Source organism: Corythoichthys intestinalis, chromosome 16 (genome assembly GCF_030265065.1).
Source record: "Corythoichthys intestinalis isolate RoL2023-P3 chromosome 16, ASM3026506v1, whole genome shotgun sequence".
NCBI classification, from domain to species: domain Eukaryota; kingdom Metazoa; phylum Chordata; class Actinopteri; order Syngnathiformes; family Syngnathidae; genus Corythoichthys; species Corythoichthys intestinalis.
Window position 1 is genome coordinate 15,270,385 of NC_080410.1, and position 24,900 is coordinate 15,295,284.

Consider the following 24,900-nt stretch of genomic DNA (forward strand, 5'->3'; position numbering starts at 1 on the left):
ACCTCATTGAACGTGTATGTTTAGCTTTGTAAAATGCGAGCAAAAACACGTTTGTCAGTGCATGTCGCTGTTCATTACCTTTATTCCGCCCTATTCCGCCACATGTCCATAGGGCGAGTGGGGTCGTGTTTGACATCGATAGTTTGCTTAATTGCCACATGCTCTCTGTTTTTTTCGTGCTTTTCAAAGTTTGGATGGCTGAAATTCTTTGACCCTACATAAAATGCGTTGCTCTAATCGGCGACATTGGGATTCTCACGGCACATTTTGTACCGCATTTCCGTGCGAGCATCATTCGCTTCTAGCCATGGTACCTCCTGTAGCCACTTTTCAGCAAAAGTCCTTTTTTTCGGTAGCTCCAGTGACGTCTCTGTCGTCTGTCTGTCTTTTGACGGGGGTGGGGGAACATGGAAGTAATTACTCAGTGTGGCCTGCCTCATCGACATTTTGAGAAGTTATTTTCTCGTGTCCGCCGCAAATAGTGGTCAGCCATCGGTACGCAAAAGCGTATGGAAGCCGTTGAGGGCCAGCGCATTTGTCTACGTCCAGTACGCATGTGCGGACCACTTATGTGCACCCCTGAATATAATATAATATAATATCATGTAATATAATATAATATAATAATACTGTATTAATTAAATAGATAATAACCAAATAACCATTGCTCAGTTCTTCACAGAAAAAAGCCAGGACATAAATAACTATTGAAAAAAAAAAAAAAAAAAAATTTTTTTTTTTTTTTTTAATGTTCAGGGGGCTGGACCAAATGTGGCTGCGGGCCGTATCCGGCCCGCGGGCCGTAGTTTGGGGACCCCTGCTCTAGGCCCACAACTAAACAAGTGCACATGGTTTCTACTCACATATTTACTGTACCTAACCTACTGTATGTAATACAGTTGTTCTGTCTATGATAATGAGAGCCTTCCCAGTCCAAATGGATTGGATGTCTAGTGCCATCACTGGCAGTGAAACTAGGGAACTCACAATTAATCGATGACTAATCAACAACTAATCAGTTAGTAAATGAATTGACAACTCTTATATTAGTCAATGAATTGTTTGGAAACATTGCTGACTTAAAACTTTTCCAAATATTTTTATGGTGGCCTCTTAAAGCAACACTAGATAACTTTTCATTTGTTATGATGTGTTGACTGACAACTAGTTGAATGACACCTCTTTTAAATCTTGAGAGGGTTTGTGTTGTTTTCACCAGCACTAATTAACTTTGAGGAGGTTGGCAGGAACCCTACCACACAAAAAAAAACTACAAATGTGCTGACTGCTTTACGGCATTATAAAGACGGAAGTCGATGCGTACGCTTTTGTGCGAATTCTGCAAAGATGGCAGAGCAACAAGAGACAAAAAACTTTGTCCCAGGAGGAAAAAAGGGAGGTTACCAGGATATACAGAATAAACATTGGCCCGGCTTTCACTCGCTGGCGTGAACTCGGGTGGGAGTAGGGGGGGGCTAGCCACATCAAGCCACAGGTTGCTAACCGTCTTATGCTATTAGGCTCGAGCGTTTACGTCACAGCAACACGGGATCATGCGAGATTTGCGACAAAGCAGCCATATTGGAAGCACGTCTGCATCACTAGACATTTAAACTTAACGGCAAATACAATTCAACTCCGAGTGCCAAAGATGGAAAAAAGTAAGGAAAACTTGCCAGTTCGATACAGAGACAAACTTGTTACCACGGCGAAGGACAGATATGTGAGCAAACTTAAGGATGTGAACAATGTTGACCCTTACGAGCAAGCCGAACACAAATGGAATAAAGATGTCGACAAGCTTCCACCACTACGCGAAATGGACATCAGGCTGTATTTAGTGTTTGGTGTAAGTTACTACACTCATCAGCAATTCCGAAACTACAAATCGCTACAAAGCTACGAACAGTTTTGCTGCAGATCGGTGCAGGACCTGCACATTATGACCGTATCAAATGGCAACACCATCGTTCTTGCAAAGGTAGGCAATGTGTGTTTACATTTTCATTGTCATGAACATCTGAATTTGTGCTGTGCTGAGCTATGATAGTTAAGTGACAAATCAATGCTGTGTTTTAGAAAACAGATTTGTTGCAGACAATGTAGCCTGTGTACAAATTCTTTGCCACTATCTCACGGCAACATGTTACAGCTTTTTCATTTAGAAACGACAGGAATTATGTCTTATGAAGACAATGCACATGTGTGCATGCTAGTTGTTTAGCTGTAGCTATAGCTAACAACAGGCCAACATAGGGCATAAAGTTACCGAAATTTGCGTAGACAAATGAAATTAACTTACCGGAGCGGAAGTACATAGAGCAAACTATGTGTGTAACTGGAGAATCAAACGTTATGCCCTTCCCTCTGATCGAGGCCACCCATGCCATTCTTCAACGTTTGGTAAGTTCAGATATGAGCTTTCCCTCGCCTTTTCTCCATGTTGGGATCCGGAAGAAACTCAGTGGGGTTCCGTCGAGCTGTACATTCTCCTTTCTATTCGATCAGTGGTTGCAATTCTTTACCGAACAATAATTTCCAATCAGTTTTAAAGTGCGACCTGAGTCGAAATGCCTCACTGTTTATGTTTCCCGGAGTTCTGACACCGAACTTCCTGCTTCCAACATGGCGATAGGGGCGGAAACCTCGCGAGTGCCACGTCATACGCTCGAGCCTAATTGTTTAGCCAGAACTGGATTCATTACCTTGTTACTATTCGCCCTTCACACAGCCACTGGAAACAAATGGTGTTTAATCCATCTGCAGGCAGCCGGGAGATTGATTTTTTATTTATTGATGTTTTTATGTCACTGCATGTGTGTGCTGGTCCTCATGGGAAACGCAGTCTTCCTTAAAGAGCATATGACACCAGAAAAAAAGTCTTAAATGGCATTATTATGTGAATTAGAATCATATTTTGAGACGATTCGACTATATACAACAATTTAGCAAAGCGCAGATGACGAGAAATTAGTCTTTTAATCTGCCGGTTAGCCACGCCTACCATTATAGGGCTTTAGCGTCCCCAACAGGTGGATGACGTCAGCGGTAGACTAGGCTCATCGGTTTTACTATTCAGCCCATTGAGGGGGAATTGTTCAGAACGAGGAAAACGCGACGAAGAGAGCCGCAAAATGTCATTGTTTCAGTCTCTCTACTCCCAATATTTTTACAGGATATTCTTTTTATCCAAGTATTTTTCCCCAATAGCTATATAAATGGCTTGAGAAGGACCAGTCAGCCCGTCGAGGGGGAACTATTCACAATGAGGAAAACGCGACGAAGAGAGCGGCAAAATGTCATTGTTTCTGTCTCTTTACTTCAATATTTTTACAGGATATTCTTTTTACCCAAGTACTTTCCCCAATTGCTAAATAAATGGCATGGTCATGACAAATAACAATCTTGTGCTAAATGGAATATAAAATAATAAAAATCCATTTATTCAAGACGAAATGGCAAAATTACTCCATAATGGTCAAAACAGTCGACTTCACCTTTACTGTCACACCTCCCGAACGATATTTTATGACACCTAAATCGGACATATGTAATTTCCCTTCCCCGGCTTCTTAGAATGTAAACAGACCAGAAGGAGTGACAGCTAGCCGACATGCTAACCCGAACCGAGGGATGTTTCAAAGTCTTCGAAGTGGAAAATCACACATAACTAGCCTGGATTATTTGACATGACGACCCGGTTGTCGAGTTTCTTTGCGGATCGGCAAACCGCCCGGCGGAGAGCAATTTACAGTTCGTTCCCTGGAGGAGGGTGGCTGGAGTTGTTGTGTAGCTAACGCGCTAACAGCTAACTGCTAATGAGCATGAGGATAGCTTTTTACATGCCTATCAATGATCAAACGTAAGTAGTCCTTTATTTAAAGGAATTTTATAGTGTTTACTTTGTAATCACTGTATTCGTATTTGACATAATACAAAACAAGATGTTTACTCACTTCCTTGTAAGTCCAATGGTCCCACAGTAAATATCCACGGTGAATGGGAACCTTTTGAAACTCCAAAAAGGCGCATACGCCTCTCCCGCATACAGAATGATTTTTCTGCAGCCGTTTGGCTGGCGTGATGCAAAAAATAAAAGTATTAATCCGCAAAATCAGCTGAATCCTTCGTCATACACAACAGTACACTGTATAGTGAAGAGAACGTCTTCTACCGTACACGTCACAGCGCCCTCCTCCTCAATGCAAGACCGAAGCCGGAAGTCACTCATTTTCATGGCGCGGGATTCAAAAAACTAAATAAATATAGCGATCGCTTCCACACACATCCAAGCGGTCCATATCATTCAGGGGCATAAAATACCGCGTGTATTATGAAATAAACATGCTTTTTCGTGTCACAGGCACTTTAAGGCAAAAACACTACCACTTTTGTCCACCGGCGTCGCTAAAATCGACCAAAACTGAGAAGTTACATAGTGTTGCTTTAATAGCAACTATTCATATTTTTTCATTATGGACTACATAAATGTTATTTGAATTTTATTTTAGAAAGAAACAGGAAGTCGGCTCACGTGATTTATTTTCTGGGCCACACAAAATGATATGGCGGGCTGGATTTGGCCCCAGGGCCTTGAGTTTGACACTCGTGGTTTAAGAGATGGGGAAAAGAACGGTAAGAGATTTCAGAAGTGAATAAAACAGATTACGTTAAATCTTTAAATCTGTTTTGTAGTGGTGAGGCAATAACTGAGCTTTGTCATGCCACATCTAATATGGCCGACATGAAAGCGTTTCGCAGTAACGGGCCAACCCACCCAATGGGGCGTCTATGTTTTTAGTTCTACAGCGTTGACAGTCAAAGGACAGTCTTGGTGCTTGTCAACGAGCCCGGGCTTGGGATCTGTTTTCTTCAATAGCCGAGAAGAGCCGCCCAGGAAGTGAACCACAAGTCGAAAATACTAGTGGTATCGCTGGTCCCCAACTACACGCTGCACATTTTCCTTCTTTTCAGTCGCATTTACGTCAAAAGTGTTTGCGGATTTCACTTCCTTCTTACGAATGTCGAATGCCTCGATTAATGGGACCGTGAATGGCGCGGTTTTACTTAAATTCGTACAAGAAAGTCGGACTACTTTGTTGACAGTTCAGTAAAGTCGAACGGGAAGTTCCGACAGAGGGAGGAAGAAGTGTAGTTTTTTTCATGAGTTAACGGTACTTTTCTTTTTGTTCTTCCACCCTGCCTGGATCCTCTTATCATGACGGTAAGTTGTTCAAATTTCAAAGGAACTTCTCTTCGTCCTTCCTCATTTTTTTTATATCGCCGTTTTCTCAGTGAAACCTGTTTTGTGAATTTCACATTTCTTTTTGTTTGTTTGTTTGTTTGTTCTTTAATATCTGTCCTCTGCAGCTGTTTGGAAACGTAGAAGGTGAATCAGTGTCTTAACAGGCTGTTTTAACACATGGGAGTTTGGTGTACTCCCATCGTTGTTTATATTGTGTTCTTTATTCAAAGAAAGCAGCTGGACAGAAAAGTGTTTTGGGGGGAGTAACTGAAGAACAACAGGAATAGTGTCACAACTGTTTAATTTTAGCATGGCATTAACTTTTGTACTTGTATTTACAATGAGCTTGCTATCTACATGCCGTCCTGGGCAGCATGTGTCACACATTCAGGGTGTGTTTTTAGTTGCTAGCTTAAATGCGAGTTACGTTTACGGATATAATTGGTTGTTTTGTACGCTTGTAAACTAAGATTTGTAAGTGGCGGTAGCATTAAGATTCTATTTAAACTCATCATTCGATCGCTGCCAACCTCCTAGTCAAATTGGATTGGACGTCTAGCACCGTCACTTACAACATTTTATATGGATTTGATGTCTACAATAAAAACTCAGTGATAATTTTTTTGTAATACAAAAATCTAAACTAACAAGCACATCACATCTCCCCCACTTCTATTTGGGAAGTCGAAACTATACTTTTTATGTGATGCACTGATGGAACAAAAAAAAAAAAAAAAAAACGTGCCGTAAAATGGTAAGAAGGAGCAATGTTGCCAAATTCTCATAAATTACACCAGAATTGCTTGACATGGCAGAAAAGGGTCATTCACCAACTTGTTTACTCTTGTCTGGCTTTCTCCAGCCTTTCCTACGTGAAGAAGATGTAATCTTTTGATTTGGGTTTCGCATTGCCATCTACGTGACCCCTTTACATGATAATCAGGTTCCTCTTAACACTCAACATAAGTCACCCTTTTGCAACTGTCAGATGCTAAAATGTTTCATCTTGTATTTTGTAGCTCAGTGAATGGCTGTGCATTTGATACAAGTTTGCGATGGGACATTTGAGTTAATCCTCCTCTTAGTACTAGTACTATCATTGCATATTTAGATGTCTACAGTACTAAAATGCAACATAACTCTACGCTAAAGTGTCATATAAATCCATTTAAAATTATTTGTCTAATAATATGCTAGAAGTTGAAATATTGAAGTTTTATCTGCCAGGACCATCTCTACTTTTCGGACTATATGCCGCTACTTTTTTCCTTCATTTTGAATTCTGCGGCTTAAACTCCAGTGCGGCTTATTTGTTGATTTATTTAGGTTAATGGGTAAAACTTTATTTGACAGCGGCATCATAAGGCCTTCATAATTATGAAATGACACTGTCATGGTCATCAATGAATGCTTATGTCATGAAGTGTCATCCGGCAAATGAGGTCACTAACTCAATTTGTGTCCAGCTTGCATCATTTACATCCAATCAAAAGTAGTTAATTTGTCGGATAACACGAAATGATCGTTTTTAAGCGTTCATTCTCACGGCAGTGTCAAGATGACAGTGTCATGTCATAATTATGATTTTTTAATGACGGTCTTATGGTGCCACTGTCAAATAAAGTGTTCCCAAATACCATAACTAGAAATTAATGAAACAACTGTAACTGTAACTGAAGAAATAATTAGCACAGAACATAAATTTTGATTATTATTTACATCTATAGCGCTGCAATGCTTTGATTATTATTTACATCTATAGCGCTGCAATGCATACTAGGAGGCATGTTGGACAACAACAGTGTTGACAGCAGGTGGCAGCAGAGGTTGAATGACTCGCCCAAGTGCGCAGTGATGGCCAAATGAAGCTTCTTGAAGCAATGACGCTTTGCAGCCAATTGGTTCAAAGCTTCATGGTGGTTCATTAGGCCTTATGACCGTCGTATGATGCCACTGTCAAATAAAGTGATACCGGTTAATACCTTTTTGTGTAAATATCCCATAATACAGTGAGGACAGCTGTGACTTATAGTCCAGTACGGCTTATATAAAAACAAATGCCGTTTTCGTGCCAAATTTGGTGGGCAGTGGCTTATAGTCAGGTGCGCCTTATAGTGCAAAAATTACGGTACTTATTTGGAGGCACTGCCAGCCCACCCAGTTCAAATGGACTGGACTTCTATCACCATCAATGGCAGCGAATGAGTTAAGGTCCATATTAGATTGACATGGCAGGAGGACATATAGGCTGAAGTGACCGAAATAAAAACAAAAAACAAAAAAAATGTAATACACTCATACATACTCAAAGCAATGCAACCAAGAGAAATTCTTCAAAATCAAGAGGATAAGTTGCAAACATTTTTAAAACCTTAATCTGATGTTAGCATGATGTTTGCGTAGTGTGGAGGCGATTACTTATTAATATTAAATTATTTAACATTGTACGTGTGGAAAAAGTAATTGTCAATTTTACTGAAACTTCACTGTAGTACTATTATAGTTGAAATTAATGAATGGTAAACAAAAGTGAGAAATGTGCTGCGAAGGAAGTTATTAACCTAAAATAAGGACTTTCCAAAACCTCCCTACTTGATATATGGATTAAAAGGCAGAAACAGGCTGACTAATGGAAATGGGTGAGGGGTCGGTTTGAAAATAGTAATGACTTGACTGATATGCTTGACCTCTTCAAATTACTCATTAAATTTTAATGAGTTTGCTGTTTCTTATTTTAACGCCTTTGACTGGAGAACTTTGCTATTACTTTTCACACCTCACATGTCTCATGATGCAACTTTATTGCTCAGCACTAGACCAGGATCCTGTTGCAAACATCGGAGATATAAAGTTTACACACACCTGTTAACATACCAGGTACTTATGATATAAAAAAAAATACTCATGATAAATAATTTTATAAATCATTATAAAAATAGCACTTTAAATGTAACTTTAAATAATTAACTGAGAATGTGTGTGCAAGTGTGCATACCCACTTAGAAATGGATTTTGGCTTTGTTCAGAATTTACCAGTCCTCTTCAAACTCATGTTAAATGGAAGTCAGTACTCAGCTGGTACACTTATAAGTGCCTTTTTTAAAATCCTGATTTTAAGAAATGCTTTCTAGCATAGACGCCTTCAACTAGCACTGACGGGCATTTTTGAACTTTTAATAAGTCTTGCTTTTTCTATTGCTACACTTAGACCGTAAATGGCATTATTCTACCACCACCATCCTTCACTGCAGATATGGCTTTTGATGATGATAGTGATGTGTTTGTGCTAAATATGCCTTTTTGAGAGCACTTTCAACAAGTGCAAGAGCAAGTTCAACTAGTATTCGTAAGAAAATAAAAATCCCAAATGTGTGATCATTTGAATGGAGTTTTACTGGTAAGGCTGGTAACATTAGCAGTGGGAGACATGTAGAAATGAAGTATCTTGATTGCATTTTTAAAATAGTTTATCTTGATCACATTGTTTAAATGGCACAAAAACCTGGAATTTGAATAAAGGTGTGTCGACTACTTGTATTTACTGTAAAAAAAATAGTGATGTTTGAGCGAGAAATAACCCTGAAATTGTGATCTTTCATTCACCAAAACTGTAATGCTACTAGTACTGTATACATTCAAAAACTCAAAAACAACATTAGGTTAGGCCTAGGCAATAAATCAATTTTGTGAATCAATTTGAGTATTGCGAATGATTTGAAAAAATGTTTTTTTGTTGTTGTTGTTGTTGTTGTTGTTTTTATGTTTTTTTTTTTTACTAAAAAGAATATAAAGCACCCAATTCTGTTAGGATGTGTTTTTTTTTCTTTGTGAAATTATTACTTTGTATTTGGAGGCCGACAGCAAAAATAGGGGGAGAGTAAAGTTTTACACTTTTTTTTTTAATTAGTTACTTTTGCTAAACATTTAACCTTTTTTTTAACCCTTAATCAAATAAGTAATAATAATAACTGACTATTTTTTGGTAATTTGAAAAAACAAAACAACACAACACACATAAAGAAGAGGTGTCCACATAAGTGAACAATATTAACATTTGGTTTGCAAGTGTGGCCTACATGACCCAAAAAGTGGTGTTTACATATGTGGATGCCAGATCTTTATTATTTTTTTAGTCTTCAATCATTATTTTTATATACACAATATAATTTAAAGGATGAATACAGTTTTTAATTAACAAAATGTAATAAAACTCATAATTCAAACTGATAAAAACAGAAATACACTTAGGTTATGACCATCAATAACACTCTAAAAGTTTATTTTTAATTTAATAGTATTGAACTAATTGCCTGCCATTGACAATAATAGAAGTCAAATTCATTTAAACTGGTAAGAGTGGCTGTCAATACCAACGTTCCTATGCCATTGATGGTGCTAGACATCCAATGCATTGTGACATCGTTCATTCGGCCCTCCCCAGTAAAGATGGATTGGATTAGGGTTAGGCAGCCAATGAGTTCATTTAGTGCCCTATTAAGGCTTAAGCTTTTTTTGCGCTTTGTCTTTTGTTCTTTATCACTTCAAAAAAGTAGGGAGACGAAAAGCCCTAGTCTGAATGTTCAACATGTTACCAAGAAGAAAGGTGACACGTTGACTAAATACAGTTGTGGTCAAAAGTTTACATACACTTGTGAAGAACATAATGTCATGGCTCTCTTGAGTTTCCAGTTATTTCTACAACTCTGATTTTTCTCTGATAGAGTGATTGGAACAGATACTTCTTTGTCACAAAAAACATTCATGAAGTTTGGTTCTTTTATGACTTTATTATGGGTGAACAGAAAAAAGTGATCAAATCTGCTGGGTCAAAAATATACATACAGCAGCGCTAATATTTGGTAACATGTCCCTTGGCCTTTTTCACTTCAATTAGGCGATTTTGGTAGCCATCCACAAGCTTCTGGCAAGCTTCTGGTTGAATCTTTGACCACTCCTCTTGACAGAATTGGTGCAGTTCAGTTAAATTTAATGGCTTTCTGACATGGACTTGTTTCTTCAGCATTGTCCACAAGTTCTCAATGGGGTTTAAGTCAGGACTTTGGGAAAGCCATTCAAAAACCTTAAATCTAGCCTGATTTAGCCATTCCATTACCACTTTTGATGTGTGTTTGGGGTCATTGTCCTGTTGGAACACCCAACTGCGCCCAAGACCCAATCTTCGGGCTGATGACTTTAGGTTATCTTGAAGAATTTGAAGGTAATCCTCCTCCTTCATTATCCCATTTACTCTCTGTAAAGCACCAGTTCCATTGGTAGCAAAACAGCCCCACAGCATAATACTACCACCACCGTGCTTGACGGTAGGCATGGTGTACTTGGGGTTAAAGGCCTCACCTTTTCTCCTCCAAACATATTGCTGGGCATTGTGGCCAAACAGCTCGATTTTTTGTTTCGTCTGACCACAGAACTTTCCTCCAGAAGGTCTTATCTTTGTCCATGTGATCAGCAGCAAACTTCAGTCGAGCCGTAAGGTGCCACTTTTGGAGCAAGGGCTTCCTTCTTGCACGGCAGCCTCTCAGTCCATGGAGATGCAAAACATGCTTGACTGTGGACACTGACACCTGTGTTCCAGCAGCTTCTAATTCTTGGCAGATCTGCTTTTTGGTGATTCTCGGTTGAATCTTCACCCTGCTGACCAATTTTCTCTCAGCAGTAGGTGATAGCTTGCGTTTTCTTCCTGATTGTGGCAGTGACAAAACAGTGCCATGCACTTTATACTTACAAACAATTGTTTGCACTGTTGCTCATGGGACCTGCAGCTGCTTTGAAATGGCTCCAATTGACTTTCCTGACTTGTTCAAGTCAATGATTCGCTTTTTCAGATCCATGCTGAATGTATGTGTTGCTGTATGTATATTTTTGACCTAGCAGATTTGATCACTTTTTCTGTTAACCCATTATAAAGTCATAAAAGAACCAAACTTCATGAATGTTTTTTGTGACAAAGAAGTATCTGTTCCAATGACTCTATTGGAGAAAAATCAGAGTTGTAGTAATAACTGGAAACTCGAGAGCCATGACATTATGTTCTTCACAAGTGTATGTAAACTTTTGACCACAACTGTATATGCATACAGAATAGCTGTCTGTCATCACATTAAAGCAGTGCTTCTCAATTATTTTCTGTCACGCCCCCCCAAGGAAGACGTAAATGTTTCGGGCCCCCCCAAACTCTCTGCCGCCACTAAATAGTATCATTTGTCTATAAAATTACTATTAAAAATACGCATCTGCCTAACATTGTGTCCTTTTTTTCTAATAAAGAAAAAAAGTAACATAGATCAACTTATAATAAAGTATAACTTTATTAACATTGTTTTGTTTGTAACAGAGAAGACTTGACGTGCATCAATTTGCCTGGATTTAAAAAAAAAAAAAATCACATCCAAACTAAAAAATACACTCAAGGTACATTTTTGACCATTTGATACAGAAAAATAAAATGTAATAAAATCAGTAAATAATAACAAATTCATATTTATTAGAAACATTCACTCATGAGGACAATATGCCAAAAAATTTGACCGAAAAACAAAACTGAATAAAATTTTTTTAAAAAAGTGTCCTTGGACAGGACAGTTTTTATTTTTGCTGCTCACAGTATTTACCTCCTTTGCAATGGTGTGGAGTTATTTTGCAATGAGCATGCTAACAATGCTCACTGGTTTACTGATATAACATTGACAAAGCAGGACGATTGTTGGCAATATTCGGCACGTTTTCACTGAAAAAATCAAGCGGCTTAACAATGAGACTGGGGTCTAATGTCTTTAAGTGGCGTCTTAATTGATTTGGCTTCTGGCTGTCTGCTATAATTATTTTTAGACACAGCAAACAGTGGTCTTTCATCATCACCCACTGTATTAAAAGTCAAAGCTAAAAGGCAAACGGCACGAAAAAAGCGCATTCACGGTGGCCGAGGTAGAACCGTAGGTGAAGGCGGTCGTCGTGACGATCCCAAGCCGAAAATGGCACTTCTCGGGCGGCGACGTGAGAACCGGACAGTGGGTCGCCGCGTGAGTGAGTCCGGTTGGAAAACGGCTTTCGAAAACGGCGGCGGCACACTGCTCTTCATATCTGTTGTCTGTGTGTGCTGAGTGCTCTTCCTTAGTTCAAAAATACTGCGCGCACTCTGAAAATGAGAGCGCCACTGCCACCTGCTGAGTGGATGTGCAAGTACACTTTATTCCAGTACGGCAAAAACCAAAACAAAAAAAAACATGTTCCCCGAGGTCACATGCGCCCCCCCTGGCATCGCTCTGCGCCCCCCCACTATTTGAGAAGTACTGCATTAAAGCAACATGTTTGTCTTTATGGTGATGGTCAATGACATTGACACTGTGACTATCTGCTCTGCAGCCTGACCTCCTGAACTTCAAGAAGGGATGGATGTCAAAACTGGATGATTGCGGTGAGGTAAGAAACCATAGAAGACACACTGTATGTCCTTTGTCTGTCCTTTCTTTTGAGCAACATCGTATAAAGCCCATTGTGTTATTGCGATTATGTTGTCTGACATCTGTTATATTCAGTGGAAAAAGCACTGGTTTGTTTTGACTGATGCTGGGCTCAAGTACTACAGAGACTCCAGTGCAGAGGAGGTAGGTTTAGTTGGTTTCTGTTCTTATGTGTTTTCTCAAGCATAAACAATACCATAACAAAACTAAACGGGGTCTTGGGTTTCCCTGGACAGAAAGATGACTTGGATGGTGAAATTGATCTGAAATCCTGTGTGAAGGTGTCAGAGTTTGACGTAGAGAAGAACTATGGCTTTCAGATACAGGCAAGTGTTACTGTTATTGGTCGAATAATGATGGCATTCTGACTTTCATGTAATCACATTTTTGGTCACATTTTGGCATCTTTAGAGTGTTTTTGTGTGCTGTTATCCAGACACAGGAGGCCGTGTTCACACTTTCTGCCATGACCGCAGGAATCAGGAGAAACTGGATTGAGGTTTTAAAGAAATGCATAAGGCCCCGCACCTCCCCAGACATTACACAGTAATTTCTGCATTATTATAAACTAAAGTTTTAACGTCTGGATTCAAATTGTATCTTTCTGTAGTTAGTAAGCAAAACAATCCTAAACGTTACTGTATTTGAAAGAATAATGTGAAAATAATCATTTTATTTCTAATATTATTCAGATTGCCTGACAGCAGTAGTGACAAAGAAAACTGTCACACACGCCTGCAGCTGCCTTCCCGGCGACCGCCATCACGCCATGCTGAGGTTCCATCGGAGGTTCCTACCGCTCAGCGCCGTTTCGACTATGTTGAGCTATCCCCTGTTCCTGCTGCGTCCAGCCATACGCAGGTCAATCCGAGAGAGATCGGGGAGGGTCGGCAGTTGGACAAGACACAAGATGCCACGAGCAGCCAGTGGGAGGCTGTCCTGTCTCGGAAGGGCACCGGCGGGGGAGTCAACCAAAGGCTACGTATGGAGGATGAGATAGAGAGAAAGTGGGCAGAGTTTGAACGCATGCCTTTAAAGGAGAAGCCAGCAGTGAGGTCACATCCTGTCAGCCAGTCAGCCAATGAGGCGCTGCAGAGGGAGGTAGTGTGTGGAGAGGATTTCATAATTTGCAGACAAAATAAGCATGCAAATTAAGCCTTCATCTTCCTCAGATGAAGTATTTTTCCCTTTCGACCTTTTAACACCTTATTAATACCTTTCCTTCTGACCTGTGTTTGCGCCAGCAGTTTTCCCTTCACCATTAAGTGACTATTTTAGGTAATTAAAAAAAAAAAAAAAATCCGTAACTCCATAAAACTCTGGTGTCCACAAATATGGACATCACATTTTTAATAATCAGCGCCAAAATACTAACATTTAGTGTGGCCTATGTGATTTAAAAACATGATGTCCACATATGTGGACGCCAGGTCTCAAATATAATTCTATAATATAATTTGTTATCATTACCGGTAATCATAATTCATTTTTTAATGCTTCATTTGTGATGAAATAAATGTATAAATTATTAATAAGGGCACAGTTAATAAAATATATGAATAATACATGAAAACAGTCTAAATTGGATTTTCAAAATATTTTAAAATTCAATAATATTTAACTCATTGGCTGCCATTGACAAAGATGGGCGTCCAATTCATTGAAAATGGAAGGACTGGCTGAATGCTCATAATTCAGCCAGTGAGTTAAATGAGTGCCCAATAAAGGGTTAAGCCCAAAATGAATGAATGGACTTGGGAAACACTGCTACATTTTCTGCTGTGCACCTGTGTTCTCTTTAGCATGATTTTATTCTCGTTCTACACATGATACGTGTGCTGTTACATTCATAAATCACGCCATTAAAAAAACATGCTAAAATAAGCTCAAACAAGCTTTGTCATCATACTGATAGGATTCAAATCGTTCTTATGAAACTAGCCAAAGACATATTGCCACTTGTGTACAGTATCTTGTAATGAGAAGGGGATATTTTTCTACAAAAACTTTGTACTATCAAAAACCTTTGGGATCTAACAAAAAAAGCCTTGCCACTTAATTTTGTTTAAGCACATTAGTCATGTTTAGACTGAGTAGAACACTTACCATAACCTTCAGTAGGCTTTACCTCTTTTTATGTTTCCTCAGGTGGCGTCACTGAGGCAGCAGCTTGCACAACTACAACAGGGGGGTAGAAGGGGAGGGGATGGAGGGGTAAAAGATGGCTGCGGTCCTGACGGTCCCTGTGGACGCAGCCTGACTGCCATGGACCGCGCTCATCGACAAGCGATGGAGGAACTTCAGAGGCAGCACGACCGCCAGATGGCAGAGTTAGAAATGGAGAAAAACAGGCTGTTGTTGGAGGAGATTCAAGATATGTCACAAGGTCAGTAGGGGTGTATAATTTTCAAAAACGATGGCTAGTACGTCATGGTTTTGCTTGGTTCGTGCCAATACAGTCTCTATTTTAACTGGACCTCCAGCCCCCCAATTGTCGCCACTTGTAACTTAATAAAATCATGAACGAGGTCAAAATTCTACTTGGGTGCAAGAATATCTGGTTTATTGGAAGTCTTATAAATGAGAGATTTAAATTTACCAAAGCTAAAGGAGGAGGAACTAATCCGCTTGATGTTATTGGCACACTTAAAATAATACAACCTACTTAGTAATTTATTGTAGGCGGCAGTGTGAGAAGTATTGACATTAACAACCCAACAGCAGTGCACACACCTTTTTTAGAGGAAGCCTTGGCACCATTTAGTCGTCCCCCCAGGAATCGGCGTTAAAAAAAACATTCCGCAGAGAACAATCCTGATTCTGTGTAAAGCAAATATTAAATCTGCTGCTTGAAAGAAAGGAAAAAAACCTTAAATAGCCAGTTATACATCATATGAATGCAATAATGATGTAAAAATTCTCTTATGAAATTATTTGCTATACCAAAACCGGGTTAGACAATATTTGTCTCTCGGGTAGATCTATTTGCATTACTTCTAAAGTGTCAAACGTTTCATCAAACAATGGGTTTGAAGCAGAAGTGATATTGAAGAAATTATTTGAATATTCAAGCGATTCACTTGTACTTGATTTTGTAAACAGGCTTTCAGCATCAAGCAAAAAGAAATGACTTATAAAATGCAGACCATTGAAATAAACAAATCAATTAAAACTAGATATAAATTATCCCCATTAAAAAACATTAATGAAGACATCTTTGGAAAAAAAGAACAATCAATCAGGCAATCAAAGTCTGTTGCAGTTCTCTGTGGAGGGTGCTATTTAACCACGACATACAATATAGCGGCCTTTATGGAAACAACAGGTAAAATGTAGGGCTGTGCCAAACGACTAATTTCCTCCCGATTAGTCAGCCGACTATTTTTACGATTAGGCGACTAATATATATATATTTTTTAACTACTGTAATAATGATTTTTTTGTTCAAGCTTATTAATTCACAAAAAACATTTTGGAACACCTAAATTCTTTATTAACGTATAAATAAATAACATAAATACCAATAATAAATCACAAACAATGAGGTCAAATGCTGCTGGCATTAACTAGTGCAAAAAAATGTAAACGGAAACACTGTGAATTCACCTCATTAACAGGAGTCAAAACAATTCTTTTTGTGGTATGTCATTGTTTATATATTTCTAAATGTTAAAATGAATTGCAATGTCCCGGACAACCATTTTCGGAATACTTTGTGTGAGTTCAGATGCTTTTTCTGGTGTGCATTCCGCATTTTTTGGGGATGGGAAAAACTGTTAAACTTTTGTTTGTTTTAACCTGAAAATAAATAAAGTAGAGGGCACACTGAAATATTACCACAATTATTTTGAATGAAAGGCACACATACCCACAGTAACAAAAAATAAATATATAGTATTAATTTTATAGTATACTACTATATGTAAAACTTTATATTACATAACATCACTGCAGTCATGGATTACAGTAAGCAGGCCAGTGGTGTTTCCATATATATTTTTATTATAATATGTATATACAGGATATATCTATATATTTTCCCCAAGTGGGAGCTTCCATGATCCTAATAAATCTAATAATAATTTAAAAAAATATATAATATTTTATTAAATAAAAATGTATGTTGATACGACGCACATAAAGGCAAGTTCCATTTAAAAAAGTTGTATGGACTTACAATCCGCTAGCTTGCCGTTTCTTGTTGTTTTCAAAAATTACACTTGGGTGACGGCGCTTCAAGTGTTCGTTCATAGCCGACGTGCAACCGTGGTATGCGAGCTCAGCTTAGCAAAGAGTACAGAAAGCGGCACCCTCCATATTTTCCTTGAAATAATTCCAGGCTCTGGCTATTCTGGTCCGCTTTTTTGGCTTTATGCCGCTTTCCTCTGTTACCAACTCTGCCCTTTTTGGAAATTGGCGGTGTTTTTAACTCCTCACCGGCAAGTCACTTGGCTCGTTGTCGTCGGTTCATCTGGGTTCGTCTGATTTCCTCCTCAGGAAGGCGGCGGCGTGCATAAAAACACCGAGAGGCGTCGGATAGCTCTTTATGGATACTTTTATTGACCAAAAACAAAAACGTGGGGTATGAAGCCACTCAACTCGGCGCTACCAGCGCACTTTTCCAACTCACCGATCTCGCTCCCTCTCTCTTGCTCGTTCGCCCACTTTCTTCCTCTTTGCTCAATCTGACAACGCCCGTCACATTGAAATAACAGCGGCACCCTTGGGGGTGCCAGTAACAACCACTTGTATCGCGAGCGCCCGCCATTCTAAACTTTATCCGCATGTTTGTTTGTTTTTTTTAACCCTTCATTACCCGTCGTCGGTATGTTTTGCCCGTCGACGCATTTACGTCATCGATGACGTCGACAACGTCGACGAGTTGGGACAGCTCTAGTAAAATGTAATACTCTACACCTCGCTCTCTATTCCACAGACTGTTTTGATTTCCGTGGAAGATGTTGAAATCTGCGGTAAATTCCGTGATTGCGGAATCACGGCTTCCCGGGGTCAGACTATTTTAGTTCTTAGAATTTCATGGTTTTTTTGTTTCAGTGATGGAAGCACTTAAGAAGAATCACAAACAAGAACTGGAGAGGGAGGTGGAGAAGGTCAATAGACTCAGTAGTGGATTGCTTGATCCACAATCCATGCGCATGCAACAACAGTAAGATGCATTATGTTAGTGTGGTTAAGATTAGGAAATCAGTATAGCAATACTTTGTTACTTTTAAAATGAAGAGAGCAATTAGATGTGTCATCATTATCATTAGTACTATGGTCTAGATCCAGTCTTTCCCAGCTGAATTTGGGTGTCTGGTACCCGGACATATTAGTCTAAATTAGTCTAGTATTGAAACGAGCACAATTTTGTCTACTGTGTATGCAGGGCAGAAACTCAGTCTTTGCAGAGAGAACTAAGTGGACTATCTGAACGCTATTCTCAGAAGTGTCTGGAACTAAACCGAGCAGAACAGAACAATGCTGAAAGAGAGCGGGAACTCAGCCAAATGGAGCGAGACCTAGAGCTGCTCAAAAAAGAGAACCAGGTAGGTTTTCTGACAACACAATAGTATACACCTATTAGGCCTGGGCCATTAATCGATTTTATGAGTAAGTTTTTTGTTGTTGTCGTTTTGTTTTTTTGCCAAAAAGGAAACTCCAGTGACCAGGTCATTAGATTATTCCTTAAGAAACTGTTTATTTCTTTGTGTATTTAGTACTTGGAGCTGACAGCACAAATAGGGGGAGGGAAAAAGATATTTAAGACAGACGTTTTCCATTTTATTCATGTCACTTTTGTTCAACATTTACTTTTATTTTTTTTTTAAATATTAATGAAAAATAGGCAAGTGACTATTTTTGGTAATTAAAAATAAAAACTTAAATTGCCCTGGTGTCCTGATACAAGCATATAACATTTTGAGTCATGTAGGTCACAATATTAACGTTTGGAATACAAAAAAATCTAATGATTTTTTGTTGTCATTATTTACAAATAAATAAAAATACTAATTAACTAAAAGGTTAATCAAAAAAATATTACAATCAAAATTAATAAAAACATTCATGTAGAGCTGCAGCTACCGAATATTTTAGGAGTAGATTAATCGATGAACTAGTTTGTTCAAATAATCGAGTAATCGGATAAGGAACATAAAAAATTAAAATACGTAAGCTGAGCCTCAAACTGTATAAACAAAAAATCAAAAATTAGGATCCATGTACAACAAAAGAACAATTGGCTAACTTACATAGCAAAAATCTGCTAGCTTAAATGCTATAAAACGCTAACTTTCTTTTTTAAATGCTCTAAACAAATGGTTCAGACATATATTCCCACAAAAAACGGCTAAGTATACTTTATACTTATAAACTACTTTACGAATGCATTAAAAAAAACATTAGCTCAAACAAAAACTTAGCTTATGTTGGTCTTAACAGGGAGCAACTGGATTCAGCCATGTGAAATGAGGCAGAATAGAGGGCAGTGTATCCACCCAAATCAATAAAACTAAATGCAAACACTTTCAAAACAAACCATCGAATTTAATCGTGGGGTACCTAAGATGGCACATCCCTACTAGACATCCAATTCATATTGACAGATTTGTTCATTCGCCCCTCCCAGTCAAAATGGATTGGACATCGCGAGCCGTCAATGAGTTCAAGGAGTGACCTATAAAGGGTTTAACTTGTTTTGAGTTTTCTCTGACTTTTTTTCTTATTGTCTCCTTCAAAAATTGTAAATCAATTTTTATTTTTTTAATGAAAAAAATCTGAGATTTTATTTTTGGGCCATATTGCCCAGCCCTAATACCCAAATGTAAAGTTTTTATAATAAAACAAAAAAAAACCTATAAAACCTGTATACCTATGATTCCTAAAAAATGTTAACATGCCCTAATGAGCATAGGTTATGAAGTGTATAAAAAAATATGAATGGAAATCTTGCGCATTTAATATATATGGATGTTAAACAGAAACTTGTAACAGCGCAGACAGATTGTCAGATGTTTTTTTTGTGTGTGTGCTGTAATAAACATATAATGCAAAATAATTTTGAAAGAAACATTCTTTTCAGAATTTGAAGGACCGCTTGGCAGAGGAGATATTACGCATGCGATGTATCAACACAGATCTGGGTTCAAATGACACCAAAAATGGGAGAACCTGTGAATTAGAGGTAAAGACACAGTTGTTTTTTTTTCTTGCAACACTAAGAAAATAAGAAGGAAATCCAAAGTGTTATTTGTGTCTTTGCATTATGAGTTAAGTGGTTATGAGATGGCGACACTACCTCAGTCTTTTGTAAGCGGATTGTTGTAAACCGCAAGAAAGCTGCTGTACGTGCAAGTGAAACAATACGCCTCACTCTCTCCCTCATTCACTGCTTTAAAAATATTTTTATAAAATATTTAAATGCCTCAAAGCCAACATAGCCATAATAACCTTGGACTTCTAATTCATCATTTGTACCATGTACTGTATGTGTATTGACTTTATAACAGGAAAGGAAAACCACAGTGTTATTTCTCTTTTCAGGTACTTCTCAAAGTAAAAGAAAAAGAGATTGAGTACTTACATAAGGAGATCAGCTGTCTCAGGAATGAATTGCAGTTTCTTAACACGGTACTGTACCAACATACCTTGTTAAACAGACGCTGTTAACCCTTTATTGGGCAAATGAGTAGTTTTTGAGTAAAAAAAACAACAAACCTAACGTAACCCCATTAAGAAGTGGCGTGGACATCACATTTTGGGTCATGTACGCCACAATATTAACATTTTCTGTGTAACCCAACTTTGTTTAATTATTATTAATTATTAAGGTATTATTACATTATTTTATGTATACTGTATATCTTTTATAAATAAAATTATAATGTAAATTAATAATATTTATAGGAATTCAAAATGAAATTGGGTCATTCTTTTATAGGGTGCTATATGTGTCCCCTGTATAAATTAAGTTGTATTTTATTTATTTGGACAAATGTTAATTCAACTTTTTTGTGTGTTGTGTAGCATAGACTTCATAACATATTGACATGACAGGGGGCGCAGGGCCGATCCGTAGGGGGCCTATTTTCAAAAACTTCAAATATTTTCAAAACCAAAGCTGCTACCGACCTAAAACCAAAACGGGGACCTACCTTAGCCATATATGAGTCTCCATGAGCAGCGGCAAGTTGTTCCCTTATAAAACTACGATTACTTTTTTATATAAACTTAAAATGGCTATAAAATTCTCAGATTTTACGCTAGATGCACAAAAATCACCAAATGCAGAGATAATCACCTATATTTTCTGGATCAATAGCAATATGTAACATATACGTTTTTGACCAAAATAGCAACTTTTTTTTTTTTTTTAAATTTGCTGCAAGTTTTCAATAGCTAATAAATCACTCAATTTAACATCAGAAACTTAATACTTGAGGAAAACATGCAGAATCAATTATAAATAATACGTAAATAGATTTTTCATAAATTCTATATACAATCACAACTTATTATAGAATAGAATAGCCCTTTATTATCATTATACAGTTATACAATGAAATTGTGGAGCATCCCTTTACAGTGCAGGGTAAGTTAAAATCTCAAAAGTGACTTGCAAGTAGGAAATCTAAAACATAAATATAGAATGAGTATGAGTCCTATAATTCAGGCAGTGCAAATAATCGATGTGGTGTTACCAGGATGTGAGCCTCGTCTTTCAACAGTCACATAGTCTTTTTCTATGCCTTGCATTTTCTGGTCACCTCGATTTGTACAATTCTCTGTTCCTCGCCGTCTCCTTTCTGCCCTCCTCGACTCTGCTCCTTTTCCTGCCGGCCAGCCACTCCAAGGCCTTGTTCTTCCTCGCTTCTGAAGTCACATCCTTGGAGAAGTTCGCACCAAAACAGTTGAAGAGGGACCTCCAGGAAGTCCAGCAGGTGCTCTTGTGCTTCCTGCACATCAGGGAGTCCCACAGCGACATTCCGAAGGATGCCATGTGGCCCATGGTGAGAAATGGCCGCCCTACCCTTCTCCAGGTCTCCTTTGTCCTCTGGAACATCTCCAGGATGTCGGCCCTGTGTGTCCCCGTGTTACTCCTTGCCCATGCGACCCTGTTGGGGTTGACGACAGCCATGATGAGCCCGACGCTCTAATTCTTGACCGAAGAGCGCGCCAGCACCTTCTGGGTCAACTTGTAGCCGGCCTTGACAGACTTGTAGTTCTCCCACCTGGCCAGCACCTTCCGGCTGGAGAATCGGGCCGCCCTCATCCTCTTAGGCTCCTAAAAAACATGTTTGTTTTAGAAAGACAGGTGTTTTGATTTATCTTTTTTATAAAGTGAATAATGCTGGCCACTTACTTCAGCTCCAGGACACCTGGGCAGCACCATACAGCCGTTGTTGTGGAAGCTGCTGTAGATGTTCTTCCAAAGGTGCACGGGGTCAAAGTAGACGAAGATCTGCTTGTTGCCGTCGGCGTAGGGGTTGGCGTAGGACCATGGTGTTTCACTGAAAGTTATTAGATTGGAATGTTACATAAAATAAAACACATAAAAGCTGATTGTTTTTTAATATAGACGCAGAAATATCTAAAATAAAATCTAGAGATACAAAACCCAACATCGCCGCCGTCGCAAAACAATGAGCTTTTTCCATTGAAAATTCTTGTGAATAAACGCTTAAATCCCTGAATTCTTTATAGATATGGACGTAAAAATTCTCAATTCCTACGTTAAAAGCAAAAAAAAAAAAACCTGCAGGTAGCATTTATTTTACGTCAGTATGTCGAATGTGTGGCTCGTCTTTAAGTTCACTGTGGCGCCGCCTTACTACAACAGAGCTTTTTACGTTGAGATTCTTGTGAATAAATTCTTAAATCCCTGAATTCTTTTTAGATATGGACATAAAACATTCTCGATTCCTATTCCGATTCTCTGTTAAAACTGTATTTCAAAGAAATTGATTGAATATAATTATTTCAAAAGGTTTATTTTAAATATTATAGATTTCTCATCAAGTATCCAAAGTTATGTTAGCTATTACACTAGCAAAGCTCGGCTGAGGGCTAATTTTAGCATGAAATGTCCCCCTCTGTTTGTGTCAACTCTGTTATGTCAAAATGGCAACTTATAAAAAAAAAAAAAAAAAAAACACTCTGGTGATGGCAGCCAATAAAAAATTAATTTATTTCTGTATTATTCTGCATTTAATAAATAGAATTTTAAAAGATCTTTAGAAATCAATTACTTTTGCATTTTTTAATTACATTTTTAAGCAATTAAACATTTTTAAAATAATAAGAATACTTTTTAAAAATTTGTTAAACAAATAAGTTAAAAAAAAATATATATATATATATATATTTTTTTTTAAGTAAATGGAAAAGTATTTACTGTTTAGCCTATAGATGCCTGTCAAAGTCGATTCGACATCTATCTCTGTCATTGGCAACCAATGGGTTAAATGTGTGCCCTTCAGGTTAAGCAGACTGTTGAACATCGACTGTGTAGTCTGCATTGTTTGATGAATTCTAACCAAGAAAACATGGACTTCACTTTATCAGATTAACATTGCTTTGGTCTCAGGTGGACGTTGTGACATTTTTTTTTCTTTTGGTCCCCCAATAACACCAGGAGAAGCGTCTGGCAGGTGAGAGATACGCGGAGGTGAATGAGGAGCTGAGTGGGATAAAGGGTCGGAGCGAGCGGGAGATCCAAAGTCTAAAGGAGCACTTGAGGTTGGCCATGGCTGCTCTGCAGGAGGGCCAAAGGCTGGGTAACAGCATGGACCATTGAGAGTCTGCTTAAAATCCTTAGTCAAAGGTTTGCAATTTTTAACGTACTCTCTGTTAGATAGAAAATAAACACCTGCTGGCTAATGTTCACACAAGGGCAGAAAATGTTATCCAATTCTGGTATGACCCACTTTTTAAATCATACAACCAAAACGGTCTGTTTGCTCTTTTGCAGGTGTGTCTGCATCACTGTGACTGAATGAACAGAAGATGTAGAAAAGTAGAGGAAATGGTTGAATTTTGTGGTAGGACCGTGACTGTGCCTTTTATTTCAAACATTCCGCCAATCACGCACCATGGACTAGCTGTGAACTGGCTTCATTACACTGGACCACGTCTGATAAAAAGACTGCACTATTCAATTCTTATTGAAGCTTCTGCCTCTAGCCAGTTAAAGTGTGTATGAGCGTGTGTTTTGTCTTAAAACTGGAATATTTGTCGACCATTATTGTTATAGTTTCAGGTATTTCAGGTCATTCTTGATCAGCCTTTACAATGGATGAACCAATGGACCATTTTGTGTCTCATCTGACTCGAGGCCACAGAATGACACAGAGCTACTGTCATTTCACTTTTTTTATGTTGTACAGCTTTCATTAATATGCTCTTAAAGGAAATCTTATTTTTGTGTTGTATTCTCATAAACAGGAAACCTGACCCTGTGTTCCTTGTTTTGTGGAGATACTAAAAAAAAAAAAATCGACTAACACAACAAAGCAATGAAAACTGTCGTTCCTAGTAGGCTGATCAGACATGAATTTGGAATTTTCTCCAACCCAATCTATTTAACATCATTTTGTTTGGATAAGCTCCTTATTGCTTGTTTCCCCACAATGCCTCACTTCTTAACCTATCCGTTCTACTCATTGCTGGACTAAAACAATGAACAGGTGTTGCATTTATGAGCCAATTTGTTAACAAATAAGGAGTGTTGACAAAAATATATTGTGATAAAATGACATATCTACCTTTTTGGGGAAAGAAATATGTAATATACTGTATTTTTGCCATTTTGTAAATTATACACATTTTGCAATCAATAAAATAAGAGAAGCTCCTTTATTGCTGTCTCAATTATGTGTACGTTTGCTTCCAACCTATTGTCCAAATGCAAATATGCACACTTTGAGTAGGATTTTTTGTTGTTGTAAAGCCTGCACCACTAGTTGCGTGCACAGCACTGTTTTATTTGCAACATATTGTTGTGCTACTGGAATTCCCGAATTGTTCTACGAGGACCAAGACTACTAGTGCATGGACCTTAACTTTATAGGGCACTCATCGGCTGCCGTTGACGGCGTTAGATGTCCAGTTCATTTTGAAAAGTGGATTGAACGTCTAGCACCATCAATGGCACTAAAAGATGGGCATTCGGAACCA

At 38.3% G+C, this 24,900-nt stretch overlaps 1 protein-coding gene across 2 annotated transcripts; it reads left to right on the forward strand.

The window, feature by feature from the left end:
* The first annotated feature begins 4,818 nt into the window (after positions 1-4,818).
* triobpb (TRIO and F-actin binding protein b) lies at positions 4,819-24,597 on the forward strand. Of its 2 annotated transcripts, XM_057861602.1 has the most exons (13): positions 4,819-5,224; positions 12,626-12,682; positions 12,799-12,867; positions 12,960-13,049; positions 13,160-13,269; positions 13,416-13,824; positions 14,872-15,109; positions 17,779-17,890; positions 18,113-18,272; positions 19,808-19,909; positions 20,269-20,355; positions 23,360-23,548; positions 23,696-24,596. In XM_057861602.1, the coding sequence occupies exons 1-12, from the start codon at positions 5,219-5,221 to the stop codon at positions 23,519-23,521; spliced, it is 1,602 nt and encodes a 533-aa protein (XP_057717585.1). In that variant the 5' UTR covers positions 4,819-5,218; the 3' UTR covers positions 23,522-23,548; positions 23,696-24,596. The 2 variants fall into 2 exon arrangements, with proteins under 2 accessions (XP_057717585.1, XP_057717586.1); XM_057861603.1 differs by lacking the exons at positions 4,819-5,224; positions 12,626-12,682 and having other exon boundaries at positions 12,793-12,867; positions 13,135-13,269; positions 23,696-24,597.
* Positions 24,598-24,900: the final 303 nt, after the last annotated feature.